Genomic DNA, 15,994 nt, shown 5'->3' with positions numbered 1-15,994 from the left:
GGGGGACTGAAGGGACACCTGCTTAGAAGAAAGACCACTCTCCGGGTCCATTCCCTGGCTTCGATTTTTTTCAGCGTAGGGAGTGAACGTGGAGAGACACCGAGTCTGCAACCGGCGAAGGCCCGGTCACGCCGGTTCCCGCCCCCAACAAAGATGGCGGCACAGGGGGCGGTCAGATGACGTAGACGTTAGGACCGACTGGCCCTCTGGGAACTCGGGGTCCCACCCGCCGCCGCAGCCCTCCTCCCTCGCTGTCTTACGGCATTTGCCTGAGTCGGCCTGACGGCGCCTTTGCGACGCCAGTCCTCGCTTGACGGAGAGGAAGCCGGAAGTCGCCGCCGCCGTCGTCCCCTTCCCGTCCCCGCCCGCCGGGTGCAGCCGGAGGTTGACAGGTCGAGGCGGGGAGGCGGCGGCGGCGGCACAGCCGGACGCCCGACACGGAGACTCCATGGGGAACGCTCCGAGTCACAGCAGTGAAGACGAAGGGGCTGCCGCCGGGGGCGAGGGCTGGGGCCCGCACCAGAGCTGGGCGGCCGACTCGGGCACGGTCGTCGGCTCGGGCCCCGCGGCTCCGGCGCTGCCGCCCGCCGCTGCGCTGCTGGAGCCGGCCCGACTGCGAGAGGCGGCGGCGGCGCTGCGGCCCGCTCCGCCCTGCGAGTCTCTGGTGTCCAGGCACCACGGCGCGCTGCTGCGCTGGCTGGAGGAGCGGCTGGGCCGCGGCGAGGAGTCCGTCACCCTGGAGCAGTTCCGAGAGCTGCTGGAGGCTCGCGGCGCCGGCTGCTCGGGCGAGCAGTTCGAGGAGGTGAGGACCGGCGGGCGACGGCGGGGCGGGGGCGGGGCGGTGTCTCTCGACGGGCGGGGCGGAACCCCGCGGGGTGCGCGGGCTCTGAGGACTGGAGCTTGCGGTGCTCGCGTCCTCTACTCCGCGGGACACGGCTGCGAGTCTCTACCCTCTCCTGGGGGTGCGGAAAGCCTAGACGGGGCCGTCTTTGGTTTGAGGAACTCGTCAAGCCCTGGAGTCTTCGCAGGTCGTTGCAGTGCCGACGTTTGTGCTGCTGCCCCACGCGGCCCCGGCGGCCCGCGGGATCTTCCTTGTCGGGCTCCGGGGCGGAGGCCTAGGGATCGAGGGAGTGGCGGTGGAAGCCACTGTGTTGTACCGGCGGGAGGATTGTCCAGAGCGCCCTCTGAATCGGGCGTGGGCGCCCAGCGAGCGTGGGAGCAGGACAACCGGGCCTGGAGAGCTCGCCTTCTGAAACCCATTCTCACTACCCCGAAACTACCATTTCCAAAGTACACACTTGTTTCTGGGTAGTCCAGGAGCCGTGTTTTAGACTCATGGAAACCTCCGTGTAACCTGAAGCTGACGGGCAGGTGTCACCTGTCCTGCTAGGACTTGTAATGACCGAGGTTTGGGCACAGTCATTAGCATCATCTCTGTTGCATCATGAGCAGCAAATTGATATGGAAACAAAATATTCTTTTCTCAGAAGGGATGTTAGGAATTATGTGTACCTTTCATTTTACAGTGAAAAGAGAACTGCTCCAGGGTCTCCCACTAACTGGTTGGCAGCCCAAGCCCTAGCACTCTGCTCTCTTGGTTTGTTTGCTTCTTTGTCTTAGGTCCCACCGCCTCCTTCTTGGGAACCCATTTCTTTAACTCCACAGTGTTACAGCAGATAGATGCTTAATTTGTGGGAGTGAGTAAGCCACGTAGAGTCTTCAGCGTCCGGGAAGGGTGCACTGAAGGTGCTTGTAATGCCATCAGAAAGTGATGTGCGCTTTACAAACAGAGGCTTTTAAAATATTTTAAGAATGTTTTTTGCATATAAATAGGGTTTGTATGTTTCTTATATTTTCTTTAAAAAGATACCGGTAAGACATCCCAGTTCTTGAAAATGGGGTCATACTCGTTAGTGAAGGGTCTCCATATGTATTTTTTCTTAATTCCAAGAGTCCGTGTAATACTTTCGTCTCTAGCTCTACATGTATTGAGAGAAAATGAAGTTGTGCTGGGAAGAGCTGTGTAGATCTGTTGAAGGAGTTGGCACATTTCAGAATTGTCCAGAAGGCAATGGTGGGAACAGTATTTACATTGGAAATGTCTGACAGAAATAGAGCTACAAGCAGAGTTGACAGGAGTCCCATAATGTAAGGCCAGGAGTCCGTTTTAACAGTGTTTTATTTATTCACTTACAGAGAGAGGGAGAGTGAGAGAGCACAAGCAGAGCGGAGGGGCAGAGGGAGAAGCAGACTCCCAAGGCCAAGAAGTCCTTAAGGTGTGGTCCAGAAATCACGCGGGGGCTATGATATTGTTCATTGAGCAAATATTTGTTGGGCACACACTGATTACCGGGCACTTGGATGACAGCGGACAAAGCAGAGTCTTACTCTTAAATGGTGTGTCGTACTGAAGGGGACTCACGCGAACCCAGCAGTTATAGGCGTAGTGAGTATCAGCCAAAGGAAGGTGTAAGGAAAAATATACCAAGAGTATTTAACCTCACCTAGGAAGTCAAGGGAGACTTACCTGGAAAGTCGCATTTCAGCTCAGATCCAAAGGGTGATAGATAACATGGGAGGAGCAGAGGGTTACCAGGGAGAGAAAATCTCATGCACATGTCCAAGTCCAGAGAGCGGAGAATTTGGAAGAAAGGTGTGATGTATTAGGCTTAGACAAAACTGCTGCAAGGGACAGAAAGGTCAGTGCATCAGTGGTTTAAATGGTAAACAAGCTTGGGGTGCCTGCTTTCAGCTCGGGTCGTGATCCCAGAATCCTGGGATGCAGTCCCACATCGGGCTCCCTGCTCAGCGGAGGAGCCTCCTTCTCTCTCTCCCGTTCCCCCTGCTTGTGTTCCCTCTCTCAGTATTTCTCTCTGTCAAATAAATAAAATTTAAAAAAATAGTAAACCAGGGGCGCCTGGGTGGCTCAGTGGGTTAATAATAAAGCCTCTGCCTTCGGCTCAGGTCATGATCCCAGGGTCCTGGGATCGAGCCCCGCATCGGGCTGTCTGCTCCGTGGAGAGCCTGCATCCTCCTCTCTCTCTCTCTGCCTGCCTCTCTGCCTGCTTGTGATCTCTGTCAAAAAAAAAAAAAATAGTAAACCAGCTTCTAGGTGCCTGTCTCCCCTCACTCTCTGCAGTGTGTGCGGAGGCTTGGTGTCTAGTGATTCGGGCCAGCTGTGCAAGGCTGGTGGGTGACCCCAGCTCCACAGTGAGGACGAGACTGAAGGCTCTGTAGAGTTCAGGGACTCAAATAGGATGGGAAAGTGAGTTCTGGTGCCAACACTCTAGCGGAGTCCTCTGACTCCAGGCCTTCCTCCTCTAGGGACCTGGTTCTCTGGGATTCTTTTTACTTAGTCTCATTTTTTTTTTTTTTTTTTTTGTCTCAATTCTTTAATTTTCCTCTGCATGCTAAGGGAGACCTAGCAAGAATAATTCCAGTTTGAGAAAAAGCATTGTGTATTTTTCTTGAAGCCTGTTCCCCTTTAGTAGACCTGGTGTGGAGACGGTTAGGGGTGTGGCCTAGTACTAAAGTCTGGTGACCTGCCCTTGCTGCTGGTTAGCACTTGTTAGCTGAAAAGAGCAGGTCTGTCTCCACGTGAAGGCTTAGCCAGGGTTTAAAAAGCCATTTGGAAGAACTCGCAGTGGTTGTCCTATCTGTAAGTATGGAGAAATTATACGGGGAAATGTCCAAGAAGATAAGCATTAGCCATGGTAATGATTCCGTGCTCTAAAACAAGTGTGCCCTTGGATGTAAGTAAGCGGACATTTCTGTGTCTTAGTTAATTTTAATATAAGCTTGTGATGATGTGTTGTGATACTTTAAGTTTAAGGGTATAAGGGAGATGTTAATAAAACGCCTTCATAGTAGCAACTAAAACGATGATGTGTGTTTTTCCCTCCTTTCATTTTATGGTCCCTGGCGGTATACAGTATGACTATAATGCTAAGTGTTTCCAAGTTTCATATGCTGGTTCTTGGGCTCCAGATCCGTGTTGCCATCCATGTCCCCACCGGCATCTTGCCTTCATGTTCCCATGACTTAGTTGCTTGAGGTGGTACCCTAAAGAAGTTGCTGGACTTGTACTGTAGATCAAAGTCTGAAGCTTTATCATTTTATAGTGGAACATATCTTCTCTTCTGCTAGGTGTGGTCCATGGGGAAGGACTCTGGTTTGATCATAGGGAGCAGAATCTACTTGACCTTTATGCAGATGGGGAATAGAGTTAAAATTAAATCCCTATCTGACAGCAGAGATTAGAGATTCCGTGTTTGTACTCTCAGTACGCTATGCCTCCAGAGACGTGTAGAGTCTTGGGCAGGAAAAGGTGCTGAACACGGGATGATGGCAGATGGCTTTCAGATGGGAATTTGAGAGAACTAGGTCTTCTTTTATTAATTTGCCGTACTGGCTCTGGTGCTTCGTCTGTGAAACTCACTGGGCTGCGCAGTGCAAGGGCAGGACCATCCCTGTCCCTTGCCCTCTTGCCTCCGCGCAGCTGTGTCTCCGGGCCAGGGCCAGGCCAGCGCTCCGCCGCAGGGCCCGCAGGTTAGGTGAGCAGCCTGAAGACAGTCTCGTTCTCATTCTCCGGCCTTGTGCCCCATATCCAGTCTGCAACCGTGGAGGAGTAGGGGATTTTTTGATGTTTGAGGGAACAGTTAAATAGAGTTTTAAGAAAAATAGAAAAGGGTTTTAGTGTTTGGTTCAGAGGAAATTTAGAGGAAAAACACCATTTGTCATTATCGTGTCAAAGGTTTTAATCCTCTGGTTTAGAATGGCTCTGAGCCCAAGAACTATGCAAATAGAATTATGCGGATGTAATTCTCCACTCCTTGAAGACAGAGCGTGAGAGACTCCTGTCTGTGCAGTAAGGATAAAGCAGGTGCAGACATTGCTTGCCCGCAGCCCAGGGCCTGCAGAGACTCCCCAGTGCCTGAAGGACAAATACATATTCCTCAGAAGGGCCTAGAACCCCCGGGCTGGCCAGTCTCCCTGTCTAACCTCCTCTGCCTCTGTTTCCCTGTTCGAGCCCTGTGCCCACGCCAATGGGACACCTGCCTTGTCCTGTGTATGGACCTGTTTCTCTCAGTTCTTCAAGATTCCCTGCCTTGGCACCATCACCTGGTCAGGACCAAACCTTTCTCGTGCTGTGATTCTGAATAACTGGGTTTGGGCCCTCGTTGCCTGTTCTATACACATCACTTGGCACGTAGAGCGCACCACCTGATCTTGTCCTGCCCTTTGGCTGTGAGGCCCCCTGCCCAGCTGCCTGCTCTGCTCTGGCCCAGCAAGCGATGGCCGTGGATGGCGATGAGGCGGTGGGGGAGAGAAGGACTCTGGGTGAATTGGGGGTTATTTTGACCCTGTGTACTTCGCTGTGTCGGGGATGATGGTATTGGCTTCTGGTGGGGAAGAAGAGCTATAGAGGAAAGGCCACAGCCTTGTTTTACCTTTCCCTGATTTCCAACACACTGCTTCATCACGCACTGTCTTACTGTAGAAACTTCATTGGCTCCCCATTGCTTTTAGAATCAAACGGGAGGCTAAGCTTTAGGTCTGTGTAACTTTCCATTCTCAGCTCCTGGAGCATTTTAGCCGACTGAGCCCATTTGCAGTTTCTCCTGCACACGGGAATTTTGTCCTTGCCTCCCTTTGCCCCTGTAGCCCTTTGCTTCACCCTAAGCCCATTTCACTTTCAGGGACCACAGGGGAGCCTTTAACAGTAGCATGGAGTTTGGGAAAGACTTCACCAAACCAGGGCCTGAGAGGCTAGAAGAATTTGCCAGGCAGAGGAAGGAGGGGATGCAGTGGAAAGGTGTAACACAGGAGCGCCTGGGGGGCTCCATCGTTTGAGCATCTGACTCTTGCTTTCGGTTCAGGTTGTGATTCCCACAGGGTCATGAGATCGAGCCCTGTGTGGGGCTCTGTGCTCAGTGTGGAGCCTGCTTGGGATTCTCTCTCTTCTCCTCCTCCCTCTGCCCCTCCTCCCCCCAGCCTGCTCACGTGTGTGCTCTCGCAGTGCAGACAAATTGGGGTGAAAGAGTGTGGCCGACTTTGGGAGTGCTGCTCCTTTGGGCTCTAGTCTACCATCTGAGTTGGGAAGGACCTTAGTAAGCATTGCATGCAGCCTCTCCCCTCCCGTTGCCCAGGAAAGGAGTCCCTTCTGTAATACCCTGGACAGCTGCGCTTACCGTAGCAGTGAGCTCCCTGTTTCGTAAGTCCTCCTGTCCCACTGTTCCTCTTTAGCCTGAGTTTCAGACTTGGGCTCTGGTGTCAGACTGTGCACAGGAAAATCTGGGTTCCACCATCTGCAGGCTGTGTGATTAGTCACACAGCTGCTCTGCACCCCAGCTGTCCCCCGGGAAGGGTGAGCATGGTGCTAGTCGTCACCTTGTACAGTTAGCATGAGGAGTCAAGGAACTCGTCCACGTGGAAGCCCTAGAACAGCGCCTGGCACACCCCTCCTGCCCTGGGTGGTGTTCTTCTCTGTTCTAGCTCTGTGCCAGGAGTGTTCACTCTGTCTCCTGACAGCCCTTCCAGTGCTTGGACACCATGCAGCGTGGTCTCACAGATGGGTAAACTGAGACCTTAAGTAGAGAGGCAAAACTCTGGGCCAGCAAGTGGTAGAGCTGCGACCCGATCCAGACCTCTCACACGGCTTGTTTCTCCCAGGTTGAACCAGGGTGCAGCCTTTGTAGGAAGCTCGATGCGTGCGTTCTGCTGCTCTGTGCCCCGTTCTGGTTTGTGAGGGGTTTGGTACGTTCTCATGTGTACCATGGTCTTGATCCTACACGTGGTTAAGGACATTAAGTTGGAATGGTCTGAGCGCCATCCCGTGTTACGCTGCTTCTCTCGCATGCCGCGGCCAAGGGCCTGCCCTTGGGCGATGCCTCAGTGGTTACGGCATGGGTGGCGAGGCACGCAAATGGGCATGTTGGCGGAGGCCTGAGGCCGGAGAAGAGGAGGGAGATGCAGCACAGAAGGTTGCTGCAGTCTCCGTGGAGGTGGTGTCAGCTCCATGGAGATGGGCGGCCGTGCTCTGTTTCCAGAGAGCAGGAAGTCGACTTGCTTCCCTTTGCACAGTTAAGGCCAGCCATACTGTACGTAGTTGGGTTTGAGCTCCCCCCACCCAGGCTGCAGAGCTGCAAACTGTTGGGACTCTCTTTAGTGAGGGCTAACTTGCATATTAAACATGAAACAGAAAAGAATGCAATAGAAGATGTCAGGGTACATTGTATCTAGTAAGAGAAAGTTTTACATTGTTTCAGGAGGCATGTTAGCATTATAGGCCCTGGGGCATGGCATGAAATATATTTCTTTTTCTTTTGTTTTGTTTTATTTTATTTTTGACAGAGAGAGCCGGCACACACAAGAGCCGGGGCTATGGCAGAGGGAGAGGGAGAAGTGGGTTCCTCCCTGGGGTGGGATCCCAGGACCCTGGGATCAGGACCTGAGCAGAAGGCAGATACTTAACTGACTGAACCATGCCCCCAAAATGTATTTCTTTCTTTCTTTTTTTAAAAAAAGATTTTATTTATTTATTTGAGTGACAGAGATAGTGAGATAGAGCGCAAACAGAGGAGAGGGGGAGGGTCAGAGGAAGAAGTAGGCTCCCCACGGAGCAGAGAGCCCAACTTGGGGTGACGTTGGGCAACATGGGGCTTGATCCCAGAACCGCTGGGATTGGGACCTATGCCAAAGGCAGATGCTTAACCACCTGAGTCACCCAGGCGCCCCCTTGAAATGTATTTCTTACAGTAGCTCAGCCAGTGACACTTGAGACACACTGCTCTGGGGTTATGTCAAACTGGAGGGTCCCAGAGGGGACAGCCAGCATGGGAATGAGACTAAAGCCATAGTGGAGTGAGAACTGGTTGAGGGAGACTCGGGGCCTGTTGCCCGTGTTCAGTGATCCGTGGGCTGTTCTGGGGCACAGGGATCGGATGTGTTCTGAAGGGCCCCACAGGTGGTGACACTAGGGAGGCGCATTTCCATTCATTATATAGAGAAGAGAGTTCTTGCTGTCAGAACTGGTCAGAAGACATGAGCTTCCCATCACCAGTGTGTGTCACAGAGACACCGGAGAAGGAGTTCAAGCCATGTAAAGGCCTGTATGTGAAGAGATTGGTAGGTCCATTCCAGTTTGAGGGTTTAAGTAGATCTGGAATGATCAGTCTTTTCCAGTGGCCTCCTGGTACCCTTGCTAGGCAATGGGAGCCCCTCAGCCTGACGGGCCAGGCTCTCTGTCCTCTGGCTTCCACAGCCCTGCCTCCTGCTGCACCAGGAATGAGAGTCCGTGCGGTCTTGCCTGCTCTCTGTGTCCAGGCTTACATTCCGGCCCCTCTTCCTATGATGGCTGCCTCGTCTGCACACGCTCACAGATTCCTAGTTACTCGTCAAAACTCAGTGCAAGGGTGGTTTTTCTCAGGGCCACATTCCCCGAGTATCCCAGTCCTTTTTGGGCTTCTGGCCTCTGGAGCGTCTGTCAGCTTGTGGCACAGTGGCGCATGGTGTTGGATCCCAAGTCATACCACGATCACATCCTGATACCATGATTTACGGCTGCCAGCCTTGTGACCTCGAACAACATCCTTCGCCTCTCTGTTCCTCACTGGTAGAAGGGTAGCTCCTACCTCGAGGGTCGCTGAGGAGAATACAGTTGCTCCCAGTGTGCGGCTTAGAGCTCTGCCTGGGGCTTGGTCTGTTAGCCACCCGGGTTGTTTATGCTCTAGCTGTGTTGTGGGGATGAGCACACGTCACATTGCTGCTGTTGGTTTGCAGATCTCTTTTCCAAGGCTGTGAGCATTTCGGAGGGCAAGGATGTGCCCTGTCGGTTTTCCCACGCATGGAGCCAGGCTCAGCTTCAGGGGCACAGTGTCCACCTGTCAGAGAGGACTGAGTGTGCGCAGGAGCAGACCAGACTCCAGGAAGTCCTGCGAAATACACCAGCTGTTAAGTGTTGGATTTGAAAACCGGTACATTTCTTTAAGGACAATTTCCAGGCGTCAGGAAATGATGTGGTGAAGCTATTAGCAATGCTGTTCTGATTTTTTTTGTCACACAGTATGTCTTTCTTTTTCTTTGTTTAAAAATTCTTTTTATTATATTCAGTAATTACTGACAGATCAATAGATTTTTTTTTACAATTTTTAATGTACTTAGTTTTTTTTTGTTGTTTGTTTGTTTGTTTTTATAAAGATTTCACCTATTTGAGAGAGGCAGTAAGTGGCGAGGAGCAGAGGGGCAAGCGGACTTACTACTGAGCAGGGGGCCCAATGTGGGGCTGGACCCCAGGACCCTGAAATCATGACCCGAGCTGAAGGCAGAGGCTCAACTGAGCCACCTAGGTGCCCCCTTAGTGTAATTTAACTTAATTTAATGCTTTCTTTGAGACAGAGAGAGAGAGAGAGACTGGGTGAAAGGAGGGGTAGGGTAGAGGGAGAGAGAGAATCTTTTTTTTTTTTTTTTTAAAGATTTTACTTATTTATTTGACAGAGAACACAAGTAGGCAGAGAGGCAAGCAGAGAGAGAGAGAGAGAAGCAGGCTCTGCACTGAGCAGAGAGCCCGATGCGGGGCTCGATCCCAGGACTCTGGGATCATGACCTGGGCTGAAGGCAGAGGCTTTAACCCACTGAGCCACCCAGGCGCCCCGAGAGAGAGAATCTTTTTTTTTTTTTTTTTAATAAAGATTTTATTTATTTATTTGACAGACAGAGATCACAAGTAGGCAGAGAGGCGGGCAGAGAGAGAGAGGAGGAAGCAGGCTCTCTGCTGAGCAGAGAGCCCGATGCGGGACTCGATCCCAGGACCCTGAGATCATGACCTGAGCCGAAGGCAGCAGCTTAACCCACTGAGCCACCCAGGCGCCCGAGAGAGAAAATCTTAAACACACTCCATGCTGAGTGCAAAGCCTGATGTGGGGCTTAGTCACATGAGTGAGATCATGACCTGAGCCAAAATCAAGAGTTGGAAGCTTAACCGACTGAGCCCCATACGCGCCCCTCTGCTTGGCATTCTCCCTCTCCCCCTCTTCCCACTTGTCCCCTCTGTCTCTAAATAAATAGGTAAATCTTAAAAACAACAACAGCAGGGGCACCTGGGTAGCTCAGTGGGTTTAGCTCTGCTTTCAGCTCAGGTCATGATCTCAGGGTCCTGGGATCGAGCCCCACATTGGGCTCTCTGCTCGGGGGGGGGGGTAGGGTGGGGGGAGGGGAGCCTGTTTCCTCCTCTCTTTCTGCCTGCTTCTCTGCCTACTTGTGATCTCTGTCAAATAAATATATAAATCCTTAAAAACAAAAACAAGAAACAACAACAGTAAGCCACCATGGGGCCATCCTATAGCTCCCCTCTGCAGCCTGCTGTTCTGTCTGTGGTCCTCACCCTTCTGTGTGGGTTCACTTTGGTCTCCTCTAGCCCCCAGGCCACGTTCACATTTTCCCATCGTCCCAGAAATCTTGTAGGGTTGATGTATTCACTGCGTGAGATGTTCCCTTAGACAGGAGGAAGTATTACGCTACTTAAAAATGTCGTGAAGCCACTCATCCAGTCTGTCCTGTGCTTGAAGTGGGCCCTCAGAATTGTTGATTTTCCTCATCGCTCATATGGCACAGAGCCTGTGTGACGCATGCCGAAAGCCGTGGCCTGCAGGGATGCATCACCCTTGGCTGCTGTAGCTGGCTCTGAAGCGGGTTTCCTGCGCATCCCTGGGCGACGTGGTTACGTGGCTCCGTCAATTTTCAGTCACACGCCTCATCCGTCTCCTTCCTGCCATGGAAGGGGAGGCCTTCGCTGACCTTCGCCTTCCTGTCCGTGCCGGCGTGCGCACGTCTCCTGTTCCCCTGGCGGATCCTTTCATCTTGGTGTGTCGGGGAGAACAGGCGTGCCTGTCTGTATGTGGCTGAGCTGTGCAGCACCCCACGACTGTGGCCCCTGTCTCGTACAGCGTTGTGTTTTCTCTGAGGTTGACGACTAAACGGGTGCTGTTCTTGTGCGCGATCTTCTGTCACTAATGGCGACTGCCGGCTTCCGGCCCGAGCCTGCCTCTCTCGCAGCACACCCGCTCTGCTCTGCAGGCTTCCGGCTGAGCCTGCCTCTCTCGCAGCACACCGGCTCTGCTCAGGCCCACGGCAGCTCCGAGAGGCTCATCTCAAAAACCCCCAACCAGCTTCGTTCTGGTCCTGGTGTTCTTCAGGTTGTCAGCATCTCCAGCAACCGGGACCTCATTCTCTCTCTCGGTTGGACCCCAGTCTTCCCCTTTCTTGGCACGTTCTGTGTTTGCGCAGCCGCAGCCTCCAGGAGCTTTCCGAGTGAGGGAGCGTTAACTGGCTCCTGTTCTGAGAGCCTCGCTGGGTGAGAATGTCTTTTCCACAACTGCGCAGTAGGTGGTCTTACCCTGTGAGAGAGAGAGTCCCCCCCAGGGGTGAGAGAGAGAGTCCCCCACAGGATGCTGAAGGCCCTGCTCCTGTCCCAGCTTCCCTTATAACTGCTGAATCGGCCCTGATTCCCGACCTCTGACATGGACGTTGTGTCTTCCCCGTGGAAGCAGGAACTTCTCTTTCCCCTCCGTCTTACAAAATCTGATCACAATGTGCTTTAGTCCCTGGGGGGGGGGGGTGTTCAGCCTCTACAGTGTCAACAGTCATGTCCTTGAGCTGCACGAAATTATCTTGGATCTTAAGAATGGTTATTTCTCTCCCTCCCATTTCTGTGTTTCCTTCTCTACCACTCATAGTGTTTGGATGTTGGATTTCTGGATTGGTCTCTTGGTGGTTCTCGTCTTGCCTTGCCTGGTTCCCATGACTTTGTCTTTGTGCTCTACTCTCTGGGCACTCTAGTCAATTTATCTTCCCAAATCCGCTGAGAGATTTTCATTTTGCTGTGATATTTTAACTTTCAGGAGCTTACGAAAGTGTTCTGAATAGACTTTTCAGTAGGAGTCTCTTGGTCTTTCATGACAATGTAGGGTCCCTTTTTATTAGGCGGTGTTGGTGGCAGCTCCCCAACTCTGAATATACCCAAACCCACAAGGTTGTACACTTTAAAAGGGTCATTTTTATGGTATGTGAATTATATGTCAGTAAGTTGGTATTAAAAATAGCTTTTAGGGGCACCTAGGTGGCTCGGTGGTTTAAAGCCACTGTCTTCGGCTTGGGTCATGATCCCAGGGTCCTGGAATCGAGCCCTGTATTGGGCTCTCTGCTCAGCAGGGAGCCTGCTTCTCCCTTTCTCTCTGCCTGCCTCTCTGCCTGCTTGTGATCTCTATCAAATAAATAAATAAAATCTTAAAAAAAATAGCTTTTAAAATATTCCTCTGAAGATATGAACGATAATCTTTTTCACATTTACTTCTCCTTTTCCTTTCTTTTCTCTAAGTTGCTGTTTCTGTGTTTCCTCTTAGACCTTTCCTCAAATGTCCAGTGGTCCAGGAAGGGGACCTAAAGAGTGGGCGCTCCCTGCATCTGGTTGGTGACACTGAGCCTTGGTGTATGGTGAAGAGGTTGGGCCCTTCCGTGGGGAGCCCTCTGGTACCTCTGATACTACTGTACCTCTGGTACAGTGTCTCCAGGTCTGTCCTCAGGGCCTTGTCTGGTGCCCCAGAGAAGACCTGCCAGTCTCTTGCCTGGAGGGTTGGCATCTCTGTCCGGCTGCTAGCATTCTGGGAGCCCTGGAGCAGGGGCAGGTCTTCCAACCCTACCTCTGTGGGCTCTAGTGCAGGCTTTTCCTCGTCTGGAGACTGTACTACTCTCTCTGAGGAATCAACCCCCAGGCTATTGAGTGGAGGGAGGGTCTGTGGATGTCTTACATTTGTTTGTTTGTTTAATGGAAAATTTTAAACATAAGAAAGTCGAGGTAAGCTTAGAATGATCTCTCACATTTCAGTTCCAGCGCGTACAACTCCAGGCCAATTTTATCTCATCTACCCCCACCACTTTCTCCTCCAAATTATTGTTAGTGCTTTTTTCAGGATTTGATTTATATATTTGTCAAGGAGAGAGACAGACAGACAGACAGGCAGACAGACAGCACAAGCGGAGGGAGCAGCAGGCGGAGGGAGAAGCAGGCTCCTGCCAAGCAGGGAGCCCAACGCAGGGCAAGAATCCCGGACCCCGGGATCGTGACCTGAGCCAAAGGCAGACACCTAACCGACTGAGCCATCTAGATGCCCTTAACATCTTTTTAAAAAGAAATTAATTAATTTTTATTTTTTCGCTCTAATTTCTGTCTCATGACCTTCATTTTCGCTGACCCTTCTCGGGACAGCCCATCCCAGGCATCTGTTCCTCACCCTGCAGGCTTGTGCTCTGGTGCTCGTCCTCACAGGCCGTGTCTTCTCTCTGCCACGGTCTGTGTCCGCTGACCCCTTCCATGTCATTTCCTTTGGGTGTGGAGTCAGACCCAGCCCAGCTTCCTGACTGGGCCTAGTCAGAGAAGAACAGGGTGATAGTTTCCCTCCTTTTGAACGTTATTCTTTGAGTAGTGTAGCCTTTGGTCCTGTCATGGTTTTGGATAATCCTGTTGGGTTGAGGAAGTGCCAGGGGAATGCTGCGTCCTTCCCTCACACGTTGCCCGAAGTTCTGTCTGGCCGCCTGCACATCCAGCCCTGGCTCATGGACCTGAGCATAGGGGTTTGCCGTGTCCCTAACGAGCACTGTGTTTGGAGGTCTGTGCTGGAAATCGGGGTGCTTGTGTCAGTCCTGAAGCCTTAGTGGGACATCTTCATGCTCCACAAATGAGGGAAATCGGGAAAGGGCAGGCATTCTGGGGGAGAGGGAGGATTACTTCGAGAAGAGGGTTGGAGACTGCCAAAGTGCTCCCTGCTGAGGGGTGTCTGTGAGCGAGCAGGTCAGCAGGAAGACGCAAACCGCTGCTGCCGGAGGGACTGGGATCTGGGGCATGCGGCAGGTGTCCCCCTGGTGAGGAGAGTCCTGTAGAACATGAGGGGGCCGGCCTGGGGTGCAGGGGAGGCGGCCGGCACACGTTTGAGAGCATTCTGATGTGCTTCCTGCGTATTGGCTGCTGTTCTGATGCCACTTGGTCCAGACGGCGGCTGTGAGTTTGGAGCCCTGTGCTCCATCTTTCCGATCAAGGCGCTCGGGCTTCTGGAGGTAGAGGGATGTGTGGATGGTCACACAGCTGCTTAGTGACAGACCGCGGTTCAGACCGAATCCCACTCTGTACCCGGTTCCCCAGGCAGCCCCATGCCGGAGGGAGCAAGCTCGACTGTGGCCGGAGGGCAGACACAGTTGGGCTGGAGGCAAATTTCCTGTTAGGTCCGTGTCTGAGGAGTGTTTGGAAGGAAAAGCCCCACTCACCCCGAGCTGCTACCCCCAGCCGGGTCCCTGGTGCAAGCGCTCTGTCCACTCTGTCACCTGCTGGAAGACGCCATGCAACTGGCTTTCCCAAGTTATTTGGGGGAAGGAGACTGACCTCCTGCGAGAGAGGCGAGGTGAAAAAATTGTGTGTGTGGAGTAGCAGTTGTGTGCTTGTGTTTGGCCTCTGCGAGCGCAGCGAGTCACTGTCCTCAATCTGTTCTCCAGATGCTGGGAACGGACCCCGTGCCCTGCTCCCACCAGGCGCGGTTCGGGAGCAGCCGCGATCACGGCTCATCTCTTACGTTGCAGGCCTTTGCCCAGTTCGACGCAGAGGGCGATGGCACTGTGGACGCCGAGAGCATGCTGGAGGCCCTCAAGCATTCCAGCGGCGCTAACCTCCAGGGCGAGCTGAGCCACACCATCCGGCAGCTGCAGGCCTGCTCCCTTGTCCCAGGTAAGGCTGGAGCGCGCTCGCATGGCCCGTGAGCTCTGTCGTCCTCCGGCTATAACTGTGCAGGGCGAGGGCCCCGTGCGGCGCGTGGGCTTCTCCCGCTGTCCCCAGAGGCACGTAAACCGACTCACTCCTGCGTCATCGTCTCCTTGCATCCCCAGTACCTTGATGCTTGGGCAGCTCTGCCATTTTCATGAACTTCTGTCGTGAGAGGGTCTCTCTGTTTCACTCCCTCAAGAGACTGTCCCTGGCCCCAGTTCTCTGTGCATCCTGAATTTGTCTTTTGCCTCATGCATCACTGTAATTAATTAATGACCCACTTGTCTGTAAATGTCTGTCTTTCCTCCTGTACTGTGTGCTCCATGAGGACAGCGGCCTTGTCTTTCTGCCATGTCCTCACATGTTACACGTCTTTGATATATGGTAGGCACCCAGTGGGTTTTTTTGTTTGTTTGTTTCATTAGTCAGCTGTCACTCTGAAATTTAAGTGATAATACAAGTAGTGTACAAATTAAGCAATACTTCTACATTATATCTATGAAAAACTTGTGTTTTTGTCTGGTTTCTTCTGGGGACTCAGAAGACAGAATCCAAGTTAAATCATCCTCCTTTCTTGTCCGTTATGACTCGTTAGAAAGCAAACAGAAAAGACTTCCCCCAAGTCTACAAGTGTGTCTGAGCTCCAGGAAAAGCCGCTTCGCTGCTCCTCTCCCCTTTCAGCCTGGCTTACGGGCACCTTGGTTGCAGGAACGTGTGTTGTAGGTTATGATGGACCACGAGTTTAAAGAAATTGTTTTATCATGGTAAGCTGGGCTAGCCTGTCCCTAGGGACTGGTTTCCTTATCCCTCTTTCTAACTGAGATTGGGACTTGTCCTTTTGTCACCCCACTGTGCTGGCGTTCAGTGCTTGCTGGACTTGTGTGACCTCCCACGGGCAGAGTCTGTATTCTCATGGGCGTCCCGAGCACACGGGGTGCCATCAGCCATGCCTTCACGTGACAGTGGTGCTGCTGTGGGGTCTGCCAGTGGGAGGAGAGCTGGGTGAGGAGGCTGAGGGGTGCCACGGCTTCTGAGTCACGGGGACATGGACCCGGTGTCTCCAGGCTGTGCTGGGGGTGCTTCCGGCACACGGCTTCTCCTCAGCCTCCTGTTCTGTCTTGAAAATCAATGTGAAGTCTCCTTCTCAAGTACAACCTGTTTGTTTCATGTGTAATTCCTCCGGGTGCTGCT

General features: G+C 52.6%; 1 protein-coding gene across 2 annotated transcripts in view; it reads left to right on the top strand.

The window, feature by feature from the left end:
• Positions 1 to 20: 20 nt before the first annotated feature.
• The window catches only part of ZZEF1 (zinc finger ZZ-type and EF-hand domain containing 1), a 97,401-nt gene continuing 81,427 nt past the window's right edge, over positions 21 to 15,994 (top strand). For both annotated transcript variants that reach the window (XM_082707754.1, XM_082707753.1), the window contains exons 1-2: positions 21 to 802; positions 14,623 to 14,767. In XM_082707754.1, the coding sequence (XP_082563880.1) occupies positions 449 to 802; positions 14,623 to 14,767 (499 nt within the window). In that variant the 5' untranslated portion in view covers positions 21 to 448. The remainder of the gene's footprint in view (positions 803 to 14,622; positions 14,768 to 15,994) is intronic.

Source organism: Mustela nivalis (assembly GCF_964662115.1).
Source record: "Mustela nivalis genome assembly, chromosome: 17".
NCBI classification, from domain to species: Eukaryota; Metazoa; Chordata; class Mammalia; order Carnivora; family Mustelidae; genus Mustela; species Mustela nivalis.
This window is presented reverse-complemented; position numbering and strand designations above follow the sequence as displayed.